The 20,256-nt window shown below is 38.4% G+C and overlaps 1 protein-coding gene across 1 annotated transcript in view; it reads left to right on the top strand.

Annotated features, from left to right (window-relative positions):
• The window catches only part of LOC113134695 (netrin-G1-like), a 47,555-nt gene extending 39,423 nt beyond the window's left edge, over nt 1-8,132 (top strand). Inside the window, exons 4-6 of the mRNA XM_026314174.1 lie at nt 640-666; nt 1,905-1,949; nt 7,894-8,132. Of these exons, the coding sequence (XP_026169959.1) occupies nt 640-666; nt 1,905-1,949; nt 7,894-8,132 (311 nt within the window). The remainder of the gene's footprint in view (nt 1-639; nt 667-1,904; nt 1,950-7,893) is intronic.
• The last annotated feature ends 12,124 nt before the right edge of the window (nt 8,133-20,256 follow it).

The raw sequence follows: 20,256 nt of genomic DNA, 5'->3' as shown, positions 1-20,256 counted from the left end.
AAACTGGAAATGGAGTGATGAATGGGGTGCAAACAGTATGAAACCCCCACTTAAACATAAGGATAGAAAGACACATTGATAAAATTTGTAAAAAATGATCACAAATTGTTTTAATTGTGTTGTGTTGTAATTGTCTGCTGACATTACACAAAGAATTTGACTTTTTAATTTTTCTTTTAGGTCACTGTCACATGCATGTAAAGTGTTCTGTGTAGCAGGATAATATGAATGACAGCATTTTTGTGATTCATAGGGAAATAGAAGTTATTTTTGTTATTCTTCAATTAATTGATTTGAAGATGATATACAGAAATATAACCATTATCTAGAACGAAGACAAGCCAAATAGCAGCGAAAGAAAACAAACTGTTAACATTTTTATTCTAAACATGAATGAAAATGCTGATGAAAAGACTTTTAGACATTTTGTTCTGTTGACATTTCATCATCGGTAGACGTGTTATTATCATCAGATGAAGGCAGGTGTTGGTCCAAGCAGTGGTCAGGTTCTTTGCAGTGCCCTGGCTGCTGCTAATCAGTACACACAGTGGAGACCAATTGGATATGTGATAAGTTGCAAGAATAAAATGAAATGAAGTTGACACGTTAATGAAACGTTGCTTTTTGCTCTTTCCACAGGTATTCCCAGTAATCATGGACCAGTGCGTAAGTTGCTCAAGCTTTTTAAATTGGCATGCAGCTAATCATTAATGATTAATTCTTGTTTGACTGAAGCTGTATCATACATTGTCATTATGTTGTTCATCAGTATGTTTTCCACTGTGAAACAAATCCATCCTAATGAAGCATTTATGTAAAATTAGATCTTTAAAACCTACTTTTATGAATGGAAGTGAACAAATACATGGTGTGAGAAAACTTTTCCCCATGCATTTTAATAGCAACAATTGTGCTTACAAACTATTAAAACTGCATTGAAAAAGTAGGATTTCCTTTAAAAAAGAATATTTAAAATTACCGTACCTAATTTTTTTATGTTTTTACCAATGTAATACAAATCACATGCTTTAAATTTCTACATACAGTTATGCCAACCATGCTGCTGTTATTTCACATTTCAGAAATTCTGTTTTCTTCCCTTCTAGGAAAGGAATAGAAACTTATGGCTTATTTCTGTTTATTTCATAGTAAAAATATTTACACATTACAATTACATGTACTTCTAAGGTTTTTAAATGCTCTTTGATTTTCATGTTTTATCAAAAGGAAATCAATAAATGCCCGGAAGGTTTTCTACCTTCCGGGCATTTATTGATTTAAGATAGGAAAAATGCTTTGAAACTCTGGCATGGTTTGCAAAATGTTTTAATTATAACTAGACATAATTTGTACTTAATGAGCTAAAACTTACAATAACTCTAGTGTGGCTTGAGATTAGGTGTCTTCCTAGTGAATAAAATACTGTAGGAGTCCTGCATGTTTGGGCCAGTGTGTCAGCAGGCACTACTGAGAATGATTCCTTCCTGCTACACTAGAATATTTGCTCTAAGCGCACAGACAGATATTTGCCCTAAGTCAGAGTAAAGAAAACCATTTTTTATGAAGTCATGGTTCCCACCATGCATCCCTATGCATGTTGATGCCTGAAGGTGACTCCTCATACTGGATAAAACAGCAGCTACCATATGTACATGTCTCTGCCTTTATCTTGGGGAAAATTTATTCAGTCAAGCTGCATGCACAGGTTTCTACATTAGCCCATTACCTACTCCAAACATATGGCAGATTTTTTCCAATAATTCAGAGGTAAATTCCCCAAAATAACAAACAGATTATTTTTTAAAACTAGAATGTATGCATGCTGGCCCTGTGCTTTAACTACATAACAGCATGGAATATATAACAACTCAGTGTAATATATAACCTTTCCCATTTTTACACAGATCGAGCAAATGCTTCATCTCTTGGTGTTGCAAATCGTAACCAAGGTAGGCTTATAGGCTTTGTAACTTCAACATGACATTAACAACACAAAAAACAAAATGACTGCTTATTGATTGGAAAAAAGGTTTAACAGAGAATATGTGAACACCAGTATGCAGTAGGTTGATGTTTTCCCAAAGCCTGTCATCCTGCATGTACACAAACACACACTGGTCCTTACACCACAGGCCCTTTGTTGTGCGGACATTGTAGGGAATAGACCACATGCCTCATAATCAGTCCACAGCTACCCAACCTCTTTGGTCATGCCCGCTTTTTAATTACCTAGAATGCTCTCTTGGGGGGCACCCTTTCTGTCATGTTCACAAGGGGAAAAAAAGGAAAGAGGAGAAGGAGAGGGAAGGAGAGAAGAGGCTCCAGGGGGGTTTATGTAGATTGATCTCCAGCTATCTCCAGCTAATCCCCAGGCCCAGATATCCTATGTAGTGAGCGTTAAGTCACATCTGCACCACTGCTCTCACAGCAAGAAGAGAAAAAAATAAAAGAAGGCTTTCAGGATTTTCGCGATCTTTTCTGGACCCACAAAGTTGGGGACTAGATGTGACTGTTTATTAAAATAATCAAATGCTTGCTGCACTTAGAGGTGAAACCAAACTGTAGTGGAGTACAAACAATTTAGCTTTTCCTACGTAATTGGCATCATTTCCATATAAAGTGTCAGAACCTATACCAAATTCATGAAGGCTTTTACATGTAGGTGTACTGCATTTTCTGCATTTCCATTATCAGTTCTGAGCACCCTATGTCAGTAGGTGCTTTTAGAGAAAAATATATTTGTGGAGCTGGAAGCAGAGAACGTTTTGAGTTTCTGTTGAAAAATGACTCATTTATCAAAATAGTGCAAATAATTATTCTCTGTTCTTCAAGTGCAACTAATCAGTTATTTGTTTCAGATATAGTACCATGGCTAAATTACAACCTATGAAAATCTCAACCTGTGCAAATGTGACAGAACTATGGATGTAACAGCTACATAGCACCAGTGATTTAGTAAATATGAAGAAAATATAATCATTACATACAGTGCATTTCCTCTGGCAATGCTGTGCAGAATTTACAGTAACCCAGTGTGGACACCAATAATGGATATACTGTAGGAATTTTGAAATGACCTTTTAATATCTCCCCATCTATCTCTCAGCAAGAAAGCAAGCATGCATGGTTCCCCAAACTTCAGTAAATTTCAGATCATCCATTTCTGACTAGTATTTACTAACACAGCTCTTGTTCTTGAGTAAAATAAAAATCGGTCACTTTGCGTCTTTAGATGCAGGAGTATCCTCTGTTGCTGCAAAGTGCTACTATGCAGCTGACAATTTATATTCCTCGGGCCTGTAGTCATGACTAATGATGAAGCCTTCATGTTAATATGATAACAGGAGGCATAGCTGAACGCAGGTTTCAGCTTACCCTGACATCATGGCAAAAGATATTGATCCAGTGTAATTGTACCAACACTGTTCTGTCTCAGAGAATATAATTAGCAGATCCTGTATCTGAAAACTGTCTCCAGTTATAGTTAATTGCGTTGGTGAATCTACAGTTATAACAGCCTTTTAAAAATATTAAATAAATCCCTATAAATACACGGAGGTGCTGATGTCTCTGCAGGGTTTTCTTGCAAACAAACGGTATCTTTAATACTAAAAGCTACTTGCAGGTTCATATGACAGCGATTTGTGTAATATCAGATCTATTGATATGAATGGAAATATTTAACAATGTTGGCTCTTCAAAAGAATTTATTTCTACGTCAGTATTCCACAAAAAGGAGTGACAGAAGCCATGGTCCAGGTCATTGATTTGTGACTCTCAGCTTGTTATCATGCTGTGAATTTTTGTATCTCAGAGACTTCACTCGCAGAGTATCTAAGGACATCAAGAGTTGACTGAGATGAGAGGATTAGAGAACTGCCTGGATGTGTTTACAGCATAAACAGACCACCAGATCCTGTAAAAAGTCACAATGGAATGAGCAGTATGTTGAATATTTCAGTATCATAGCAATTTAAATGAATCATAATTGACACAATAATCCAATCAGTAGTGTGTATTGCACAATACGACTAGACGGCTTTATGTTTAAAATACACACCTTTCAAATGCATTACGCTTCCAGTCACACAAGCAGCAATATGAAATTTCATTCAGTTCTTCGTCTTTCCTATCTATCACTGCTGTGTTGCTGCTATGGTGAATTTTCTCCATGTTGCTTCGTGCGACACCAAAGCCCAAGGATGGATCTGTCATAACAGTTATACTGCTAAAATGTCACACATCTGTCAGAGGTGTGAGGCGCACATATGGCTCAGAGAGAGCACGCTGGTGCTTAGCCAGGACTTGAATTGCTGTGTTCTCACTTACTGCCAGCACAAGTCCGAGAGTGAGTGATGTCATTTGGAGCAAGTATATTGACACTCTTACAGATGTTAAAGTTTTATGTAGAAAATCGTTTATAAAAATCCTGATATTGTATTTTATTGTCTATTATTAAAGCAGCACTCCAGTGGTTTTCCACACTAAAGGTCAGTTGTATATTTTCCTTGACACTGCAGGGAACTTTCCAAAGAAAAAATAACCCCTAATTATGACACTGGGGCTATTTTGCTTGGGAGACTTGCAATTTCAAGCAGAATGCCTATATTACAAACTAAGGGCACTGAGTTTAAAAATATGTTAATTTTCCATATGGGGAAAATGTACAATCCGCATTACAAGACTTGTACTTGAACAAGCATATCCTGTTGATGCTCTCTGCTGCTCTTTTGCTTTAATCTTAATGATTTCTTTTCAAATCCATCTTTTAAGTCCCCCGATTTTATGGAAACTCAGCATCAAGTCATCAAACATCTTTTATGCTGTCATGCACCCTTTTAGCTTTATCCATCTAAGAATAATCCAATTTTATATTTCACATTCATAATTCATTAAAAGGTTTATATTTAAATTAGTTATACTAGTGATTGCTAGTCATATCTAAATGCCTCCTATATTTAGCCCAAAGTCACACATTTTACTTACTATACAAAAGATTCACTGTTGTTAACCTTATTTCACACATGCCTAATCACTATTTGACTTTTTTTCTTCTGAGTGACACAGAATAATTGATTTATTTTACACTCTGTTTTGTCATGACAGCAGACCCTGTGGCTCCACTACTACAGGCTTAAGCTGCTGCATAAGCAAACTAATTGGACTACAGATGCTTTTAGAAAGACAACGGTCCTGAGGGTCTGCTGGAGGACACAACGATTATCCTTTGGCCACAAGCAACAAATTTAATGTGTAGACTAGATAATGGAGACTCAGTCGATCCCATGGAAGTTTTTCCCGAAACACCAAGCGCAGGTGTTTTCCATTAGCTGTAAAATAAGAAAACCTGATTTGACATCACTGATTGGGGTGTAGCCAAGAGGCCATTAATGTTTGAACCCACTGAGGACAGGGCAGCAGCACTATGTGATTGAGCAGTCTATTTTCTGCATGCAAAAAGTCCAGGTACATACACTTGTAAGGTGGTCATTTTATTAAGCATTTTACTTTTATTTTTATTTCTATTCTATTAGGCATGAGTGAATTAGGATGTGTAGTTCTGGTGCTGTCAGACTAAGATCAAGAAAAATAGGACCTGAGATACGTTTGGTCTGAGCTTAGATCCATACTGCATGCAGCATCGTTTTTGTAAGGTTAGGCCCTTTAGCTTGATTTTAATCCACAGAATCTCCTGAGCTGTTTCATGCTCCACTCTATTCAGAGCCACAGGTACTGTAGCTGCTAATTTTTTCTGTCTGCCAGTTGGTGCTGGGCAGGTAGTGTACAGTAGGGGGGGGTTTGCTCAAAATAGAAACCAACCGAATGAGAGTAGCAAAAGTTCCATACAGTGAACTGCAGAGCTTCATTTTCATATTTTAATGTTAAAAAAATAATACAAAATATTGATTATAGCCACTTTGAGTATTGAATTCTTAATGTACATCAATACATCAAGACAATAGCAAACATGTACATCATTGTCTTTTTTTTTTTTTTTTTTTTTTGCTAAATATCAGTACAGAACAGTGGGCGTGGTTCAAATGATGGTTCGAATGATGGTTTTAAAACAATGAGAGATGTTCACTTTTTCAGCCACGGCTAATGCTAGGCTCTAATACACCCATAATAATATGGTCATTCTAGTCCAATAACATTCACAGCTGCACTATTGCCTCTTATTATGAAAATTATTAAAAATCTGTTGATCATGCTCTGCATCTGGACTGTAATTGTTTTTTATTGTTCAGCATTGATTTGACCTTTAAAGGAAAACAACTGCAAGCAAACAGTTTATTCATGATGTGATTTGCATATCAGGGTTTGTTTTGTGCTTTTGTGTTTTAGCTAAATATAAACATCACCATGTCACATTCTCTGCATTGATTCAAAGAGGTTTTGTGGCAGAAAAATTTTAATCGATCTAAAACATCAATGGTAAATGTCAGGTTTCAGTGTCAGTCTCTGAATCAAAAAGCAGTGGCTTCTTTCAGGACTCATTATTTTGCACCAGTGTTCAGCAGTCACACAGGGAGAAATCCATCATGCAACAGAGCCATAAGACCTGCTGCATTTTAAGTAAGGAGTTTGAGTGACTGGAAGAACTGCTATATTTGCTCTTATAATTTTAGTGTTATCTATCATTCCATAAACACATAAAAACACTGGAACACAATAAAGCAATTATAACAAATATCTCGGTGATCAAAAGTAGAGACGGATGAGACATGGAAGGTAGATCCGCTAAAAGAGAAATTTACAATTCATCACGAAATGAAGATGCCATACTGACAATACAATCCCATATCCACAGGTGGAATTCCCTTTTAAAAGACATAACAGCAGTGTTGTATGTGTGAAGTGGGTTGAAATATTATTAAGTTAAATGCAATTCCAATGACTTTTTAATCAGTTTTGGCAGCAGCAATGATTATTTGTTGAGTTTATTCTGGTGCATGAGTCACATTACTGAAAACCAAAAATGTGATTACTGTTTATGCAGGGAGAGAGATCCAATTACACTGAAATCTCTTGGCAAATATTACCTCTTCCAGGATTTCACCTCTGCCAGCAGAGAGGCTTCCTGGGATAATTGAGTCATGAGTTTTTGTCTGGAAATGTGAATATTAGCTTATGTAGTCCTAATCAGTCTATATCAAATGTTCAGTGACCACTAGAACAATGCAGTTCTGGATATTACATCTTTTTCTCCTAACATTGTTGTATTGTTTGTTGTAATGTTAACCTCAGAGATGAAAATAATAGCAATTGGTGATTTACCTGCAAATGTAAATTTGCATATCAAAGGGAGTGGTGATGTGTTGGAGCCAGGTATTCATCCCATGTCTTCTCCTCTTTCTGTTCTTTGAGTGTCACTGTGCCAGAGGGAAACCATTTTCAATTCTACTGTCCGGCACAGAGGGGCTGTTTCACAATACTCTCTGGCATCCTTTGATTCACTAATCATTAATTTCACTTCATCACTGCCATGGTTTGTTTGCTCTTTTGTTTTGCCAGAATTATTTGGTCTAAAGTCCCCCCGGTGCGCCTAAAAATATCCATAAATCCATAAATTGTGTCCATGTTCTTTTGTCATAAACAATAATTCATGGAAAGGCTTTACACAGGCTGTGGGCTGCATTCCAGTATTCATACAGTATATGCCCTGGTTATCTGTCTCTTCTTTCTCTCTGCACTCCTTCATAAAAGTCCTTGGCTTCACCCTGCCTAATGTGTCAGCTGTGCTCTAAGGACACAGAGCAATGCAGACAGGACAAGAAGAGGCAGCTTGTGCCCTGTGAACCTGCCTGTTGATGTTCTGTGCCGCTCTATCACTGAGTGATCTATTAATCACCCCCTCCTGTCTCCCCTGCCCTTTTTACTTTGTCTTCGCAGCTCGGGTGTGTGACAACGCGATGCTGCGCTGTCAGAACGGTGGCACGTGCCACCACCATCAGCGGTGCCATTGTTCCCCTGGCTTCACGGGCGTCCTGTGCGAGAGAGCTCGCTGCCAGGGCCCCGGGGAGTGTGATGACCAATTGTCTGGACAGGTTTCCTTGCATCTTCCCCTCATCAGCCGCCAGCTCGCTCTTACCCTCCTAGTCCTCCTGCTATTGATTGTTTCCCTCTGCTGAGAGACCTAAATGGCCTCCCATCCTCAACCAAACCCTAAGACCACAGTGGCTGATGAAACTGTTACTAGTGCAACAGGTTGTGCACTGATCTATTATACTGATTGATAGAAGGATTTGTGAAATGGTTGGTGAAGTCACTGCTGTCTTATAATTTCACTGAGGAAATGGTTGGACCCCTCGCTTTGTGATTATGTCATTGGCTGATACTTCATTAAAGGCAGACTGGAGACTCAGACAGTACTACCCTCAGTCTGAGTGCAAACTGTACAAAACTAAACACATGATTTCTAAGTATCATCTGAAGTTATTAAAAAAATAATAATGTGGACGGGGACATCTTAAAACATCTTGCCTCACTGCCTCCTTTCTTACTTGTTCCCTTCTTCTCTACCTTTCCCTCACTTCCCTTTTCCCTTCACTTCCTTCCTGTGCTTTGGTGACTCTGGTGATTTTTCTTTGCTAAAGGGTGTCTGTTGTTTTGCCAATGCTGCACATGTATTATTATCCAGCCCCTTGACAAGTACCAATCTAGTACAGTACTTTTCCTTTTTCTTATTCAGAGGCGTTGTAGTCATGCTTGAGCTCACCTGTACGGGAAAAAAGTTGTAACATACTGTAACTGTATTTAATTTTTGTATAAAACAGATATTTTCATGACTACGCAAAACAAAAGATGTATTACTTGTTTTCTATTGCTGCCGATCTGTCCTAGATGTGGACTATGAGTATGTAAGGAGTTTGGTTGTATTATTTCTTTGCTTGTGCGGCACTTGGTTCTCTTCATTTGAGAGCTGCTGTCAAAACTATGTTTACATACACACTTACACAATACACTTCCACCAAAGGGAAAAAGAAAACATGTCTTTGTCTTGTTGTTGAATAGTAGCAATTTTATTAAGTAGTAACTTGACACAAGATGTGTAGAGTAAAACAGTGTATTATTTGTAGATAGGTAAAAGCCAATGACAATAGCTGAATGTCATTTTAAAAGATTTTGAATGCTATAAATGCCAATATTTGACCAAGTCACTGAAGCAAGAGCTGGTTACAATACTGTATACCAGCCAACAAATAATTCCTGGTTTTATGGTTGTTTTGTTTTTCTAAAATGCTCTAACCTATCTTTGTCGTGGTTATGATATGTGGGAGAATCTCAATGCACAATCCCATCAGCTTTATGTAAATTTAACAAGAGTTGGAAAAAATGGAGATTGCACGGCTGCTGCAGAGGTTGTCCAGCTCAAATCTGTAATCAAATCTAATCCTTGAATCAAATGGGAAGAGGGGAAGGTTTTCTGAGCTGGTACGGTTGAAAGCTCGCATCCTGCTGCGGGAGCCTCCGCGAAGCGACACGTTCAGGAAATGAGCTTTAATTCATGGAGGGTCAATGAATAGAAATGAAGTCGCATCCCACTGGGTGACATATTGAGCACTGAGACCAATTTCATTTGAGAGATTAATTTTCCTCCCGAGGTTGTCATGAAACACCTAATTGTGTTAGAGTCTACTGTAAGTGCCTCTCATTAAACGACACTGTCGATGAAAAGAGCAGAGAATGGTTTTTTTGACAGAGACTCTTGCTTTGAAAGGAATTTTTGGAAATTAAGATGAGAGATTTGAAATGTGTTAATACACTGTGCAATTTAGCTAACTGAAAAGGAATGGATGTTATTTATTTAACAAAGCAAATAATACATTTTTGAAGGACAGAAAACAACAGTCATTGTAAATCTGGACAACACAAGAAGCAACTATGTGATAGTTACTTTCAATTAGAAAATAAATCCTAATCATCAGGAAATCCTTGCAAAACTGGCCATTTGTTTCCAACTTCCACCCCGAATAGTGTTTATCCAATAATAACAGAGCTTAACAGTTATAATTACGCACAACAGGCCTGTCAAGCTTTGGATTTCACATATTGAAGTGGCAGCTTTGGATTGTATTAAGAGTGATAATTTAGAGTTTGGGTGTTTGTGTCTGAGCCCTAACGCAAATACAAGAAGAGAAGTCTGAAGAATGAAGCAGCACTGCGTTTATCCAATCTAACATAGCATTAGCATGTCCAGCTAACTAGCTTACTATAAACAGTAGGACAAGGCTCATTTCAAGGCCAAGGAACATTTCATATTTTTGGGGGTTACAGGTTAGAAGAAGGGTTCTTTCACATTATCACATTCACTGTAGCATTTTCCATTTTCTTACTGTCTAAAGCCAGTCCTGGAGGCTATCAGAGATTAGGGTAAGCTCTGTATTGGATCTGAAGTTTACTCCCCAGGAAAATGCTGTTATCTGAAACAGTGTTAGGTTCACCAAACACAGTCTTTCTTCCCAGAGCATTCTGTCTGTAAAATTGAGACTGAAACATGCTTTAATAACACACTGACAATACAAACAATAAAGTTTCAAACTTCTGTCTTGCTTGCCCAGGTGCAAAGCTAACTAGTACGTGTGGAAGCTAATCACCTTAACAAGGTTATGCTATCTTAGAATGAATGTAGAACGTTAGAACGTTATATTTTTCCACACTTGTAGTACACATATCAAGCCCTACTCTGCAATACAAGAAAATGTTTTTTTAATTTTATTTAATGTCTTGGATGCGGATTGCTTTTGCCCATGACACGAACCTTTAGCCTCAGCCCTTTAGCACAATTTATCTATATATCATTATCCATTAAGTTCACACAGAAGACCTTTCAACTTGGTTCTTGTTGTAAAACAAATCAGGTGAAAGATTATGCAAAAAGTCTGCCAGAGTCAGTGTTTTCAACCAGCTAAGTTAAGTACAGTTGATAAAACCTGACACCAACAGCTGTTATTACAGCTGGCAGTCGTGGGCTAGCACTAGCACACCTGGTTTTTTGAAATCAAGAACCCATTGTTTTAAAAAATTACCAAGAATTTTAATGGTAAATTTGTCCCAGTTTTAAGTGTAAAAGGCACACGTGCCATGTGAAAACATAAAGCTTGATAGGTACCAACATTAACTAAGTGGGACGGGGCTTAGCAGAAGGTCAATTGCCATTTCAAGCTTGTGGATGTGACCAAATCTGACAGATGACTGTGCTCTCCCCCCAAATACAGTAACAATGTCATATATATCCAACATTACAGTTGTATTGCCTTTTTGTGATTTAATAGTTTTGTTCAAGGTTCCTCTCCCTGAACTGGCTCTGTAGAATGTGAAGTGGCACACTTGAGACTGTTTGTGCTGACAGTCGGAGGAAAAGAAGTTGTAGAGCGGTGTTTAAGGGCCAGAGTGTGTGTATGTGTGTGTGAAAGACAATTACCTTTATGACATGTTAGTGCAATAAAATTGGTGTTTTATGAGACTTGTGCCTGGCTTTGGGCTGTATTTAGCTATTAGCACAGAAAGTTTTAAGGTTAAATCCAAGTCTCTTGCACTTAAATGCAGATAATGGCACAAAAGGTTGATGAACAACTGGATGGAGACCATTGCTCTGCCTCAAGAGCAGGTGCAACACACTGGCAACATTGACATTCTTGGCCACTAAGGGAAAAATGAGCACCATAATTCCTCTACATGGCCTGCTTACTGTGGGAGTATGGACATGGGAATACTTAATGCAACTTCCCTTTTTCCTACACTAGAATTAGAAACAGAAAAAGCAAAGGTGGCAACTACAACATGCACAGTGGTATTGAATATGTGCAAGACTATATTTTCCGATACTATCATAAATAGCTAGACAAAAATGCTGACATTTAAACCTACATATGGCAGCAGTGGAACATGTTCAGCATGGGGCTTTTGTTTGTTGCTTTTTTCCTCAGAGGTCAGGATTCAGTGCACAAAAAAGAAACCTGAGGATTTTGTTCGCTAGTTATGTTCCCCACTGTTCCGTGTCACAGCAACGCCTTGTCCTTCCTCCTTTCACTTCTAAGACTCAGGAGGGGGTATTAGGAGGACATTTTTAGATACGAGCAGTCCTTGTGTTCTGCCACTGTCAGCAGTGGTGGCACCAACAGAAAGTTACATAAGACAAGGGGCATTCAGTATCTAGGAAAGAAGAGGCTCAGCAACGTGACTGAAGCACTCAGCTTAATAGCAATTCAATATCCATATTCAGCTCATCAATGACACTCTTTCAAATGCCCAGCAGTAGAATTCAAAACAAAAATGTGGTGCTAAGGGACAGAAACAGGAACTTTCCTGTCAGTCAAGAAGTAACACTAATGTAGTGCATATATGATGAGCCTTGCTATATAGAATTCCCCAGCTTTGCATTTTTTTCAAACTATTTGAAAATCAATAATGCTTATGCTAAAAATGAGGATATAGAGTAAAGCCTGGTTCATTTTTCTTCCCCTAGCTGTTTTTAAATCAGGGGTTATAAACAATGTATAGCTTCTATTTAAATCATGTATTCCAAGAAACATCTTAGATGTTGCAGGTCTTTATGCACCCCCCAAGTTTAACCCAACTCTGCGTGTGTAACATTGTAGTCGCCCTTGACCCAACACAGAGCAAGCGTCAGCTTCTGGCAACATCACTGTAACAAAAGAAATGAAACTGAAAGCATGCCTCCATATGGAGAGTTGCAGTTTCCACAAAGGCCTTCTCTTCCTTTGAGCAGCGGTGCTATTCGCATAGAGCAAAAGCCGCCTGACAGTGAAAGTCATTTTATTTATTTATTTGCTTGTCAGTTTGTTCAGAAAGTTTCCTTATAAGCGATATCCACCATCTGAAGAAAAAGTTACACCTAGACATGCAAAAATGATTCCTAGCAGCAAATTAAAACTAATTACTGTACTGTGCATAATTAGGATGGTTAGAAAAGGATGACTCTTCTAAGCGGACTTCGAGAAAATTGAAATTTGTATGTATTGTCTCTAATTTCTGTCTGTGTAACATTCATTTCTTCAACTTTTATAGACCAGGTCATGTCATAACGTTGCATTGAAAAACGGGGCTGTAGGTTGCAATAAAGCTAAACCAGCCAGGTGGAGATATACAAGAACTTGTCAGTCAAATAACTCTTCAGACATCTTCATATTTTCTTTATACTGGTCTGTTTATTCCCCTGTGGCATTTTACCTCATTTTATTCAACTAGGAGCTTGTGAAGAGAGAGAGCTTTCCAACTGTCAGGTAACAAGCATTAACTGTCAGTTAGTAAGCTTGTTAGCTCAGCTGCTAACAGAACAATGAATTCACTTTATTCAAAATATGTATTTGTACCATTGTCTCCTGTGTCATAACTGTCTGCAAATCATTCCTTTTTTTTTTTTTTTTTTTTTTTTTGGTACAGTTACTTCCACAGAGAAGGGTTAAATAAAAGTGGATGGAGCAACAAATACGTTTTCTTCATTTTGGACTCTACAGCTCTTCTTTAATTCAAAGGACAGAGCTGTCAAGATGGGTTGATGTTAGTCAAGGGCACAAATTTGCTTTGTCAAAGTTCACCAAAGTTGAACACAAAAACTGTGCAGATGTACTTTGTCCATGCAAGCAAATCCACCGATTGCATCAATTCCAATAAACAGATTTTGCAAAAGAATTGTTCTGTTAAATTCTGATATGAGGAAGTTTAACAGCCAGTTTCAACTCTCACCCAGTAAGCCTCTTCTGTTTTGATATCCTGTGAGATGCAACATGTTTAAATTAAAAAGGTGAGAAAGTGCAAAGAAGCTGGGGAAAATCAGTGAATATCTTGTAAATTCTGTTGTTAACAATGCATCCAGCTGTTCCATATCATCACGTATGTCAAACTATGCACTGATTTTTAATTTTTAAGAAAATTTAAGAAAACACGTGAGAACTGTTATTTAGCTTTTATTAGCCATGTTGAATAAGTTTTATTGGATGAGTAAAAAGAGGCTGAACATCATAAGAGACAAGCTGAAACACACATGTATGCAGAAGTGCACCACATGTGATTTCATGTGCACAATACACACTGTACAGCATATGCAGCCAGGCACCCTGACTCACCAACATATATAGGACAGACATCCCCCCTCCATCCTAATCAATTTTTCAGCTCCAGAGGTAGAAACTGTATTGACTCCATTTATGCGACAACACATCAGGAATGGGCACTTATGGAGGGGTGGGAGCAGCATGCCATCTGTGGCTTTATCAAACTCCTATTCATATCCCTGACATCGAAAGGACAGCTGGTGGGTGGTTTGCTGGCTTGGCACACAGAGCTAGAGTACACTACAATCAATAGATAGATCAAAGAGGAAGTTAAGCTGCCTCCACTGGAACATAATGGAAATACCTTTCTCCTATTGCTTTTTCAGAGTTCTTGGAACTAGGAAGCCACATTTCCACACTGCCCTCATCCATTAGCTCAAGAAAGATGTGAAAAACACATTTGTTGAAAGCATAACGTTTAGGTCATCTATTTTATCTGAAACTATCATTGTATTGCTAAGTACTTGTAGTATAAACTGAATGGGATGTTATGCAGTCAGTGTGTAGTACACAACAATTACTGGCAAAAATATGGAATTAAAATCAGTTACTTGAAATGCATAACACTTTAAACAGGGCAGTTTCGATTCTGGCACTAAACCTGTTTTAAAAAATCAGCTTTCTTGTCACGACCACTAACCGATCTGATGTTTCTCATTTCAGTACAATCTAGGGCAGCAGCAATCTGCTCTTCGGCTACAGATGGTAATCCTTTTCAGTGTCACACACGATCACAGCTCCTGTCTATTTTTTCTCAATGCCAAATCCAGCACTTCTGGCATTCGGTGCCACACCTAAATTGCAAATCAGCCCCGGCTGGGATTGGCACCGCAAGCCCTCAACACCCTGTTGAAGAAATTATTTATGTATCACACCAACACTGTCCATAAATAAAAGATACAATTCACAGTCTGTTCCAGAGTTCCCAGAGCTTGGAAGGAAATGGTTTATGCTCATTTTCTCACGTGCAGGGAGGGATGGGAGGTTTGTTTTGACCCCTGGGTTTCATCATAAATACCTCTGACTGGGAGAAGAAAATAACATACCTGTAGAATGTGTAAAAGATTTCCACCTGTTCCAAAGTGTGCAGACAGCTCTAAAATCTTTACAGAATGTCAAAAATATCACATATGGCAGGTATTATATATTTGCTGTTGTATTTATGCTCTACTATTGTTATACAGTAGGTGTCAGATGGATTGGATTAGCTTGATAGGACCACACCCTAAGTATCAAACTCAATGCATGAGTATTTCAGCTTTAGTTCGAATGAGAAATATGTCCCTTGAATTTTGATGCATGAACAGGAGAAAGGGACAACCTCAGCTAAAGATACATGCTACATTAATAGAAATAACTACAGTGATTGCTGTGTGTAGGAAAGTATGAATATATGTTTGCAAATAGGAGGGAAATTATTACATTTCTATTAGAGGTGCAGCATTTTGCAGTTTCAGGAGCTTTTAGCCTCTTTCTTCATATCCTTAAATCTGTGGATTTACTCAAATACCAAAAAAAAAGAAGAGAGAAATGTGCAGGGTCACAGTCTCACACAGTTGTATCTCCTCTTCCTCAGCTCTATCTCATCAATGTTTTTTATTTTATTTTATTTTTTGATAAGTTATAATATACTGAGCTGTCTCATTTTCCAGTTACTTCCTTAAATCTGCAGTCTCTACTAACTTCTGGCATTAGTTTACTAACTTGGTAACTTAACAGAAAGTGTTTTTTTTCCTCATTTCTTACTGACCAGTGGTGACTATGGCACTAATTAATCCAAGGGCAGTTGTCTCATGTATTGAAAGAAAAAGAGGCACAGGTGGCAGTGGTGGCACAAAGTCCCAAAACAAAGAACTGGTACAGAGAAGCCGTTAGAGAAGAAACAGATCCGCAGACTGTCAGAGAGACAGACATGAGGAGAGGTAGTTTCGAGGCAGGCAATGAGCACACAGAAACAAAGAGATTCAAGTTACAGTGGGGAGAAATAAAGGAGGAAAGACAGAAGCTTTCATCACAAAAGCCTGCCATGAAACAATGGTTCCCTGATGGAAAGAGGCAGGAGTAAACACCAACATTCTTGTTTGGCAGACCTGGAGGAAGAGATTGGTGAAAAAGAGCTAGGACAGAGGGGGAGAAGGAAGAAGCAGGAGGGGTGAGAGACAGCCCCCGTGACAAGCAGCGCCACCTCGTTAAACCTGTCCCCGGGAGTCACAGGCAGATGCTCTGCTTTTTCTATGATAATGACCGACCTGCTAAGCAGCTACAGTAGCAGCGTCACGCTCCCTTGAACAACTATTGACCTCAAGGCTGTCACTTGCTTTCACGCCAGTGCTGGTTCCAACTCGCCACACACAGGAGGTGCTTGTTGCACCAGAAGTTTTAATGCAGGCCTAGGTGCATTAATATTGCTTGTTATAAAACTTTACACAAAAGCTGATATGGTTTTCATAAGTCTGTGTTAGGCTTCTGCGCTTGGCTGCGCTGCATGTGGGCTTCAGATAAGAGTGGCTACAGATTCATGATCACCAATTATGTCACCAATTATTATGCTCCCCAACCCGTGCAAAGTGGCATTAAGAATATGAAAGTGTTAGCCATTAATGCACATTTATTCACCATTTTACATTTACGAGACCCACTGCTGTCAAATATCAAAGCACAGTCAGCACATGGAGCCACGAGTCAAGGAGAGACAGAGAGGTAAAGTGAGAGACAGACAGAGGAGGAGAGAGTAGTGGTTCTCTGAGGATTAGTTCATTTAGACTGCTTTGATCTGTGAGATCTTAATTGCCAAGTAGCACTGATGGAGTCCTCACAGAGACTCAGCAACACCATCCAGGCAATGGGGGAGGGTGATCACATCCTTCTCTTCCTTCTTTCTTCTCTCTACTCGTCTCAACCTCTGGACATTACTGGTTAATTATATATTTATCATGCATTCAAAAATTAACACACTAAAATCAGCGTGCTCACATTGACAGATCTATACTGGGACATGCTGTTTAACAGGTAATGTTCATCATAGTAATATTTGCTCCACACATAAAGAGCAATTGAGGTTAATAGGAATTGCATTCTTGTAGATCATAAACTTAAGTATTGAAAAGTAAAATGTTAATGCTAAAAGTGTTTTTTTTTTTTATTATGACATTTGTTTTTATATATCCACCAATATATTAGATGAAGCATCAACAGATCATTCTCTGGAAATCTTGAACATCTGTAACAAATTTTATATCACTCTAACTATTACTTGTGGAAATAGTTTATTCAAAACCCAGTACTAAAACACTATCAGAGAGGATGAAAGCCAACCAAAGACTGCATTAACTATTTCCAACAAATCCGTACACCTGAAAAAGATCGGGCGATTCAGAATGACTCCTGATAACCTGATATGACATTTTCAAAACAACTCATGAGTATCTTTTGATCTGACATCCATAACACATAGGGTTAGGTTTCTGCGGCTAATGAGATTTTACAGGGGCTCATTAAGTAAGATCTTTCTGTCACTGAATTTGTTTTTAATTCAGCCTTCATTTCCAACTTTTTCAGCATCTCTGCTCACACTCGAACTCTCTTCATTCACAAATTCTTACATAATTTTTTGCATCTATTGCTCAACCTAACACATCCCCCATCACCACCTCTGGAGTGTTCAAGGAGATTCAATTAAGTTGCATCTTCCACTTCCCTTCTTCACAGCCAGCGTCTACCCTGTATCATGTCTAAATCTTGTCCTGTGTCTGATCTTTATGGGTTTGCATTTAATGAAAGTGCTTCACACTGATGGAGTCTCAATCACCAGAGACATTATCTGTTGTCATCTTAGGAAATATGGTGTTTATTTCTAAATGACCTCTGTTCATTGAAAAACTGACTAGACTAAGGGAAGTTTAGGGTTGTGGCTGAGAGTAGAGGAAAATATTACTATATATATATATATATTTAAATCAATATTCTATTTACCTATCTAAGACTTTTTGCAGTGGCATAACAATGTGCCACTTCTGCCCATGTTTCTGAATGTAAATATATTGTTTAAAGAAATGATTGTGGTTTTCAGGAGTGAACAGGTGTAAAGTGGGTGGTTTAAGCCTTTTGAACATATAATCAATGCTGCTGTTTTTCTGGCAAGGGCAGTCTCATTTTCTTCTGTGTGTTTAACAAAATCCCAGTGAAAGCACTAAGGAGGTGAGGCGAGGTGAATCACAGATGGTCTGCAATGGTCTGGAATTTTTTGGGCTATTTGGATGAGATCATCCTCAATCAAGTCAAATGCTGATTTTTTTTGCCATCAAATCATTGTGACCATTAAATATTAAATATTAGCTTCTACAGCTTCTAAGGGTTTTGTTATAGGACTGCGTACCTTTTATCTATAGTCATTTTTTATAGTTTTCTCTTGCAAGGTAATTTTTATGTGCCATTTCTGAATACAGAAAAACTTAGTAGCTGTAGTTTTATGATTTTGTAAGGAGGTTGATGGCCACAAGTCAGGAGTTGAATATAAATCTTAGAGATAAAGTCTTTTAGGAGAGTCGGGGCCTTTTGAGAGGAACTGAGAGCTCACCGTATTTGAGGGCAGCTTCAGCTTTTGCTAAATCCCTGTTTAACCCCCATATAAAGATCCAGAGGGGCTGACTGGCAAATACCGGGGGTTAAGGAGATCATTCAGACAGATGAAGATGATGCATTGCTTCCTTCTCTCTGCCTTTTGTCTCTCTCGTACATGCACACACATACCCCCCCACACACACACCATCCTCTTTTTCCCTGTACTTTATCTACTCCATGCAACCTTGTACACCCACTTCTCTCTCTCTCTGGCTGCTGTCCAACTTCTCTGTTGTCGCCTTTCATCTCTTTGGCTAAGACAGGAACAGGCAGTTTAAAGAGAGAAAGACTATTAGGGGAGCCATTCTTTCAGCCTCTTTGTGACGGGAGGGTTATTGTTAGCGCAGCAGAGCCCTCCCTCTGCTGAGTTTGGTCATTAGAGAGGCAGCAGAGCAGTGGGGGAAAAGTGAGCCTGAGGTAGTGTTTACATTACAAGAATACGGATACTGTGCAGCTCTCATGTACAAAGGCATTCTCATATTTGACAGTGCATTTCAGTTCAATCATATATTTTAAAATTACTTACGAAAACATAAATTAAATGGTACAAAACAGTAGAAAGAGCACATCAACTAATTTGACTGAACAACATTAAATAAAGGAAAATGTGACAGAAACCAGCAAGAACACCATGGTTATAGATGATTTGATAAATAACTACTTGTATAATGTCCAAATGACTTAATCACATTGAAGTAATTGAAGCTGCTGCTGAGCCTGTTGTTAAAAAAAAACATTGATGTAGCCACAAGCTGATTTACAAATAGAATTTGGCTCACAGTTAAAGGAAAGAAAACTCATAACCCGAAGGTAAACAAGTGTTTAGGGCTTGCAGGAAAATACTTTTAAATCAAAAGGTCTAATCCAACAAACATCCTGGTAATTTTGGAAATATCTTAACAAAACTCCATTACTGGAGGCAATAATATGAGCCTTGTAATATTTGCTATAAAGGTCTCCCTGTGCATGTGTTATCTGTTTGTCATTATGCCATGAGTTATTAATCACCTTTGATTATGTACTCATTAGCATACAACCAATAAGCTATATATAAGCTATTTGTATTTTAAATACCATTTATATAAGTCTGTAACTACCAGTTCTCTACTGCTGGCACGGTGAAAGAAAAAAGAATCACACACTGTGTTCAGCACTAAATGTCTATGTATTTTCTGCAATGTCTTCTTTTTGTCTATGACAACAAACATATCCCAGACTGAGTCTGTGTTCCTCCCATGCTAGTGAGCACACTGGGCACTGAGGTCTCTCCGGAAGAGATGCTCATTGTTTCTGTAGCGGTGAGGCTTGTACAGGCATGGGTTGCTAGCATGACATCCAATCCTTGCTTGTAGCACCTGGTATTCCAAGGCAGTCTATCAAAGCCGCAACCAGGCATGGCCCTGCTCACCTCCCAAAGGTGGACAAGATTCTCCTTGACCACGTAAAAAGGCAGCTCAACGATTGGCTTTTAGAATGAAATAGCAAATTGTTCACCTGCTATTATGGGGTTAAGGAGATGTTAGATCATCTACATTAGATAGACAGTTAAGAAATTAAC

Source organism: Mastacembelus armatus, chromosome 17, assembly GCF_900324485.2.
Source record: "Mastacembelus armatus chromosome 17, fMasArm1.2, whole genome shotgun sequence".
NCBI classification, from domain to species: Eukaryota; Metazoa; Chordata; class Actinopteri; order Synbranchiformes; family Mastacembelidae; genus Mastacembelus; species Mastacembelus armatus.
Note: the sequence above shows the minus strand (reverse complement) of the source record. Positions and strands in the feature narration are given on the sequence as shown.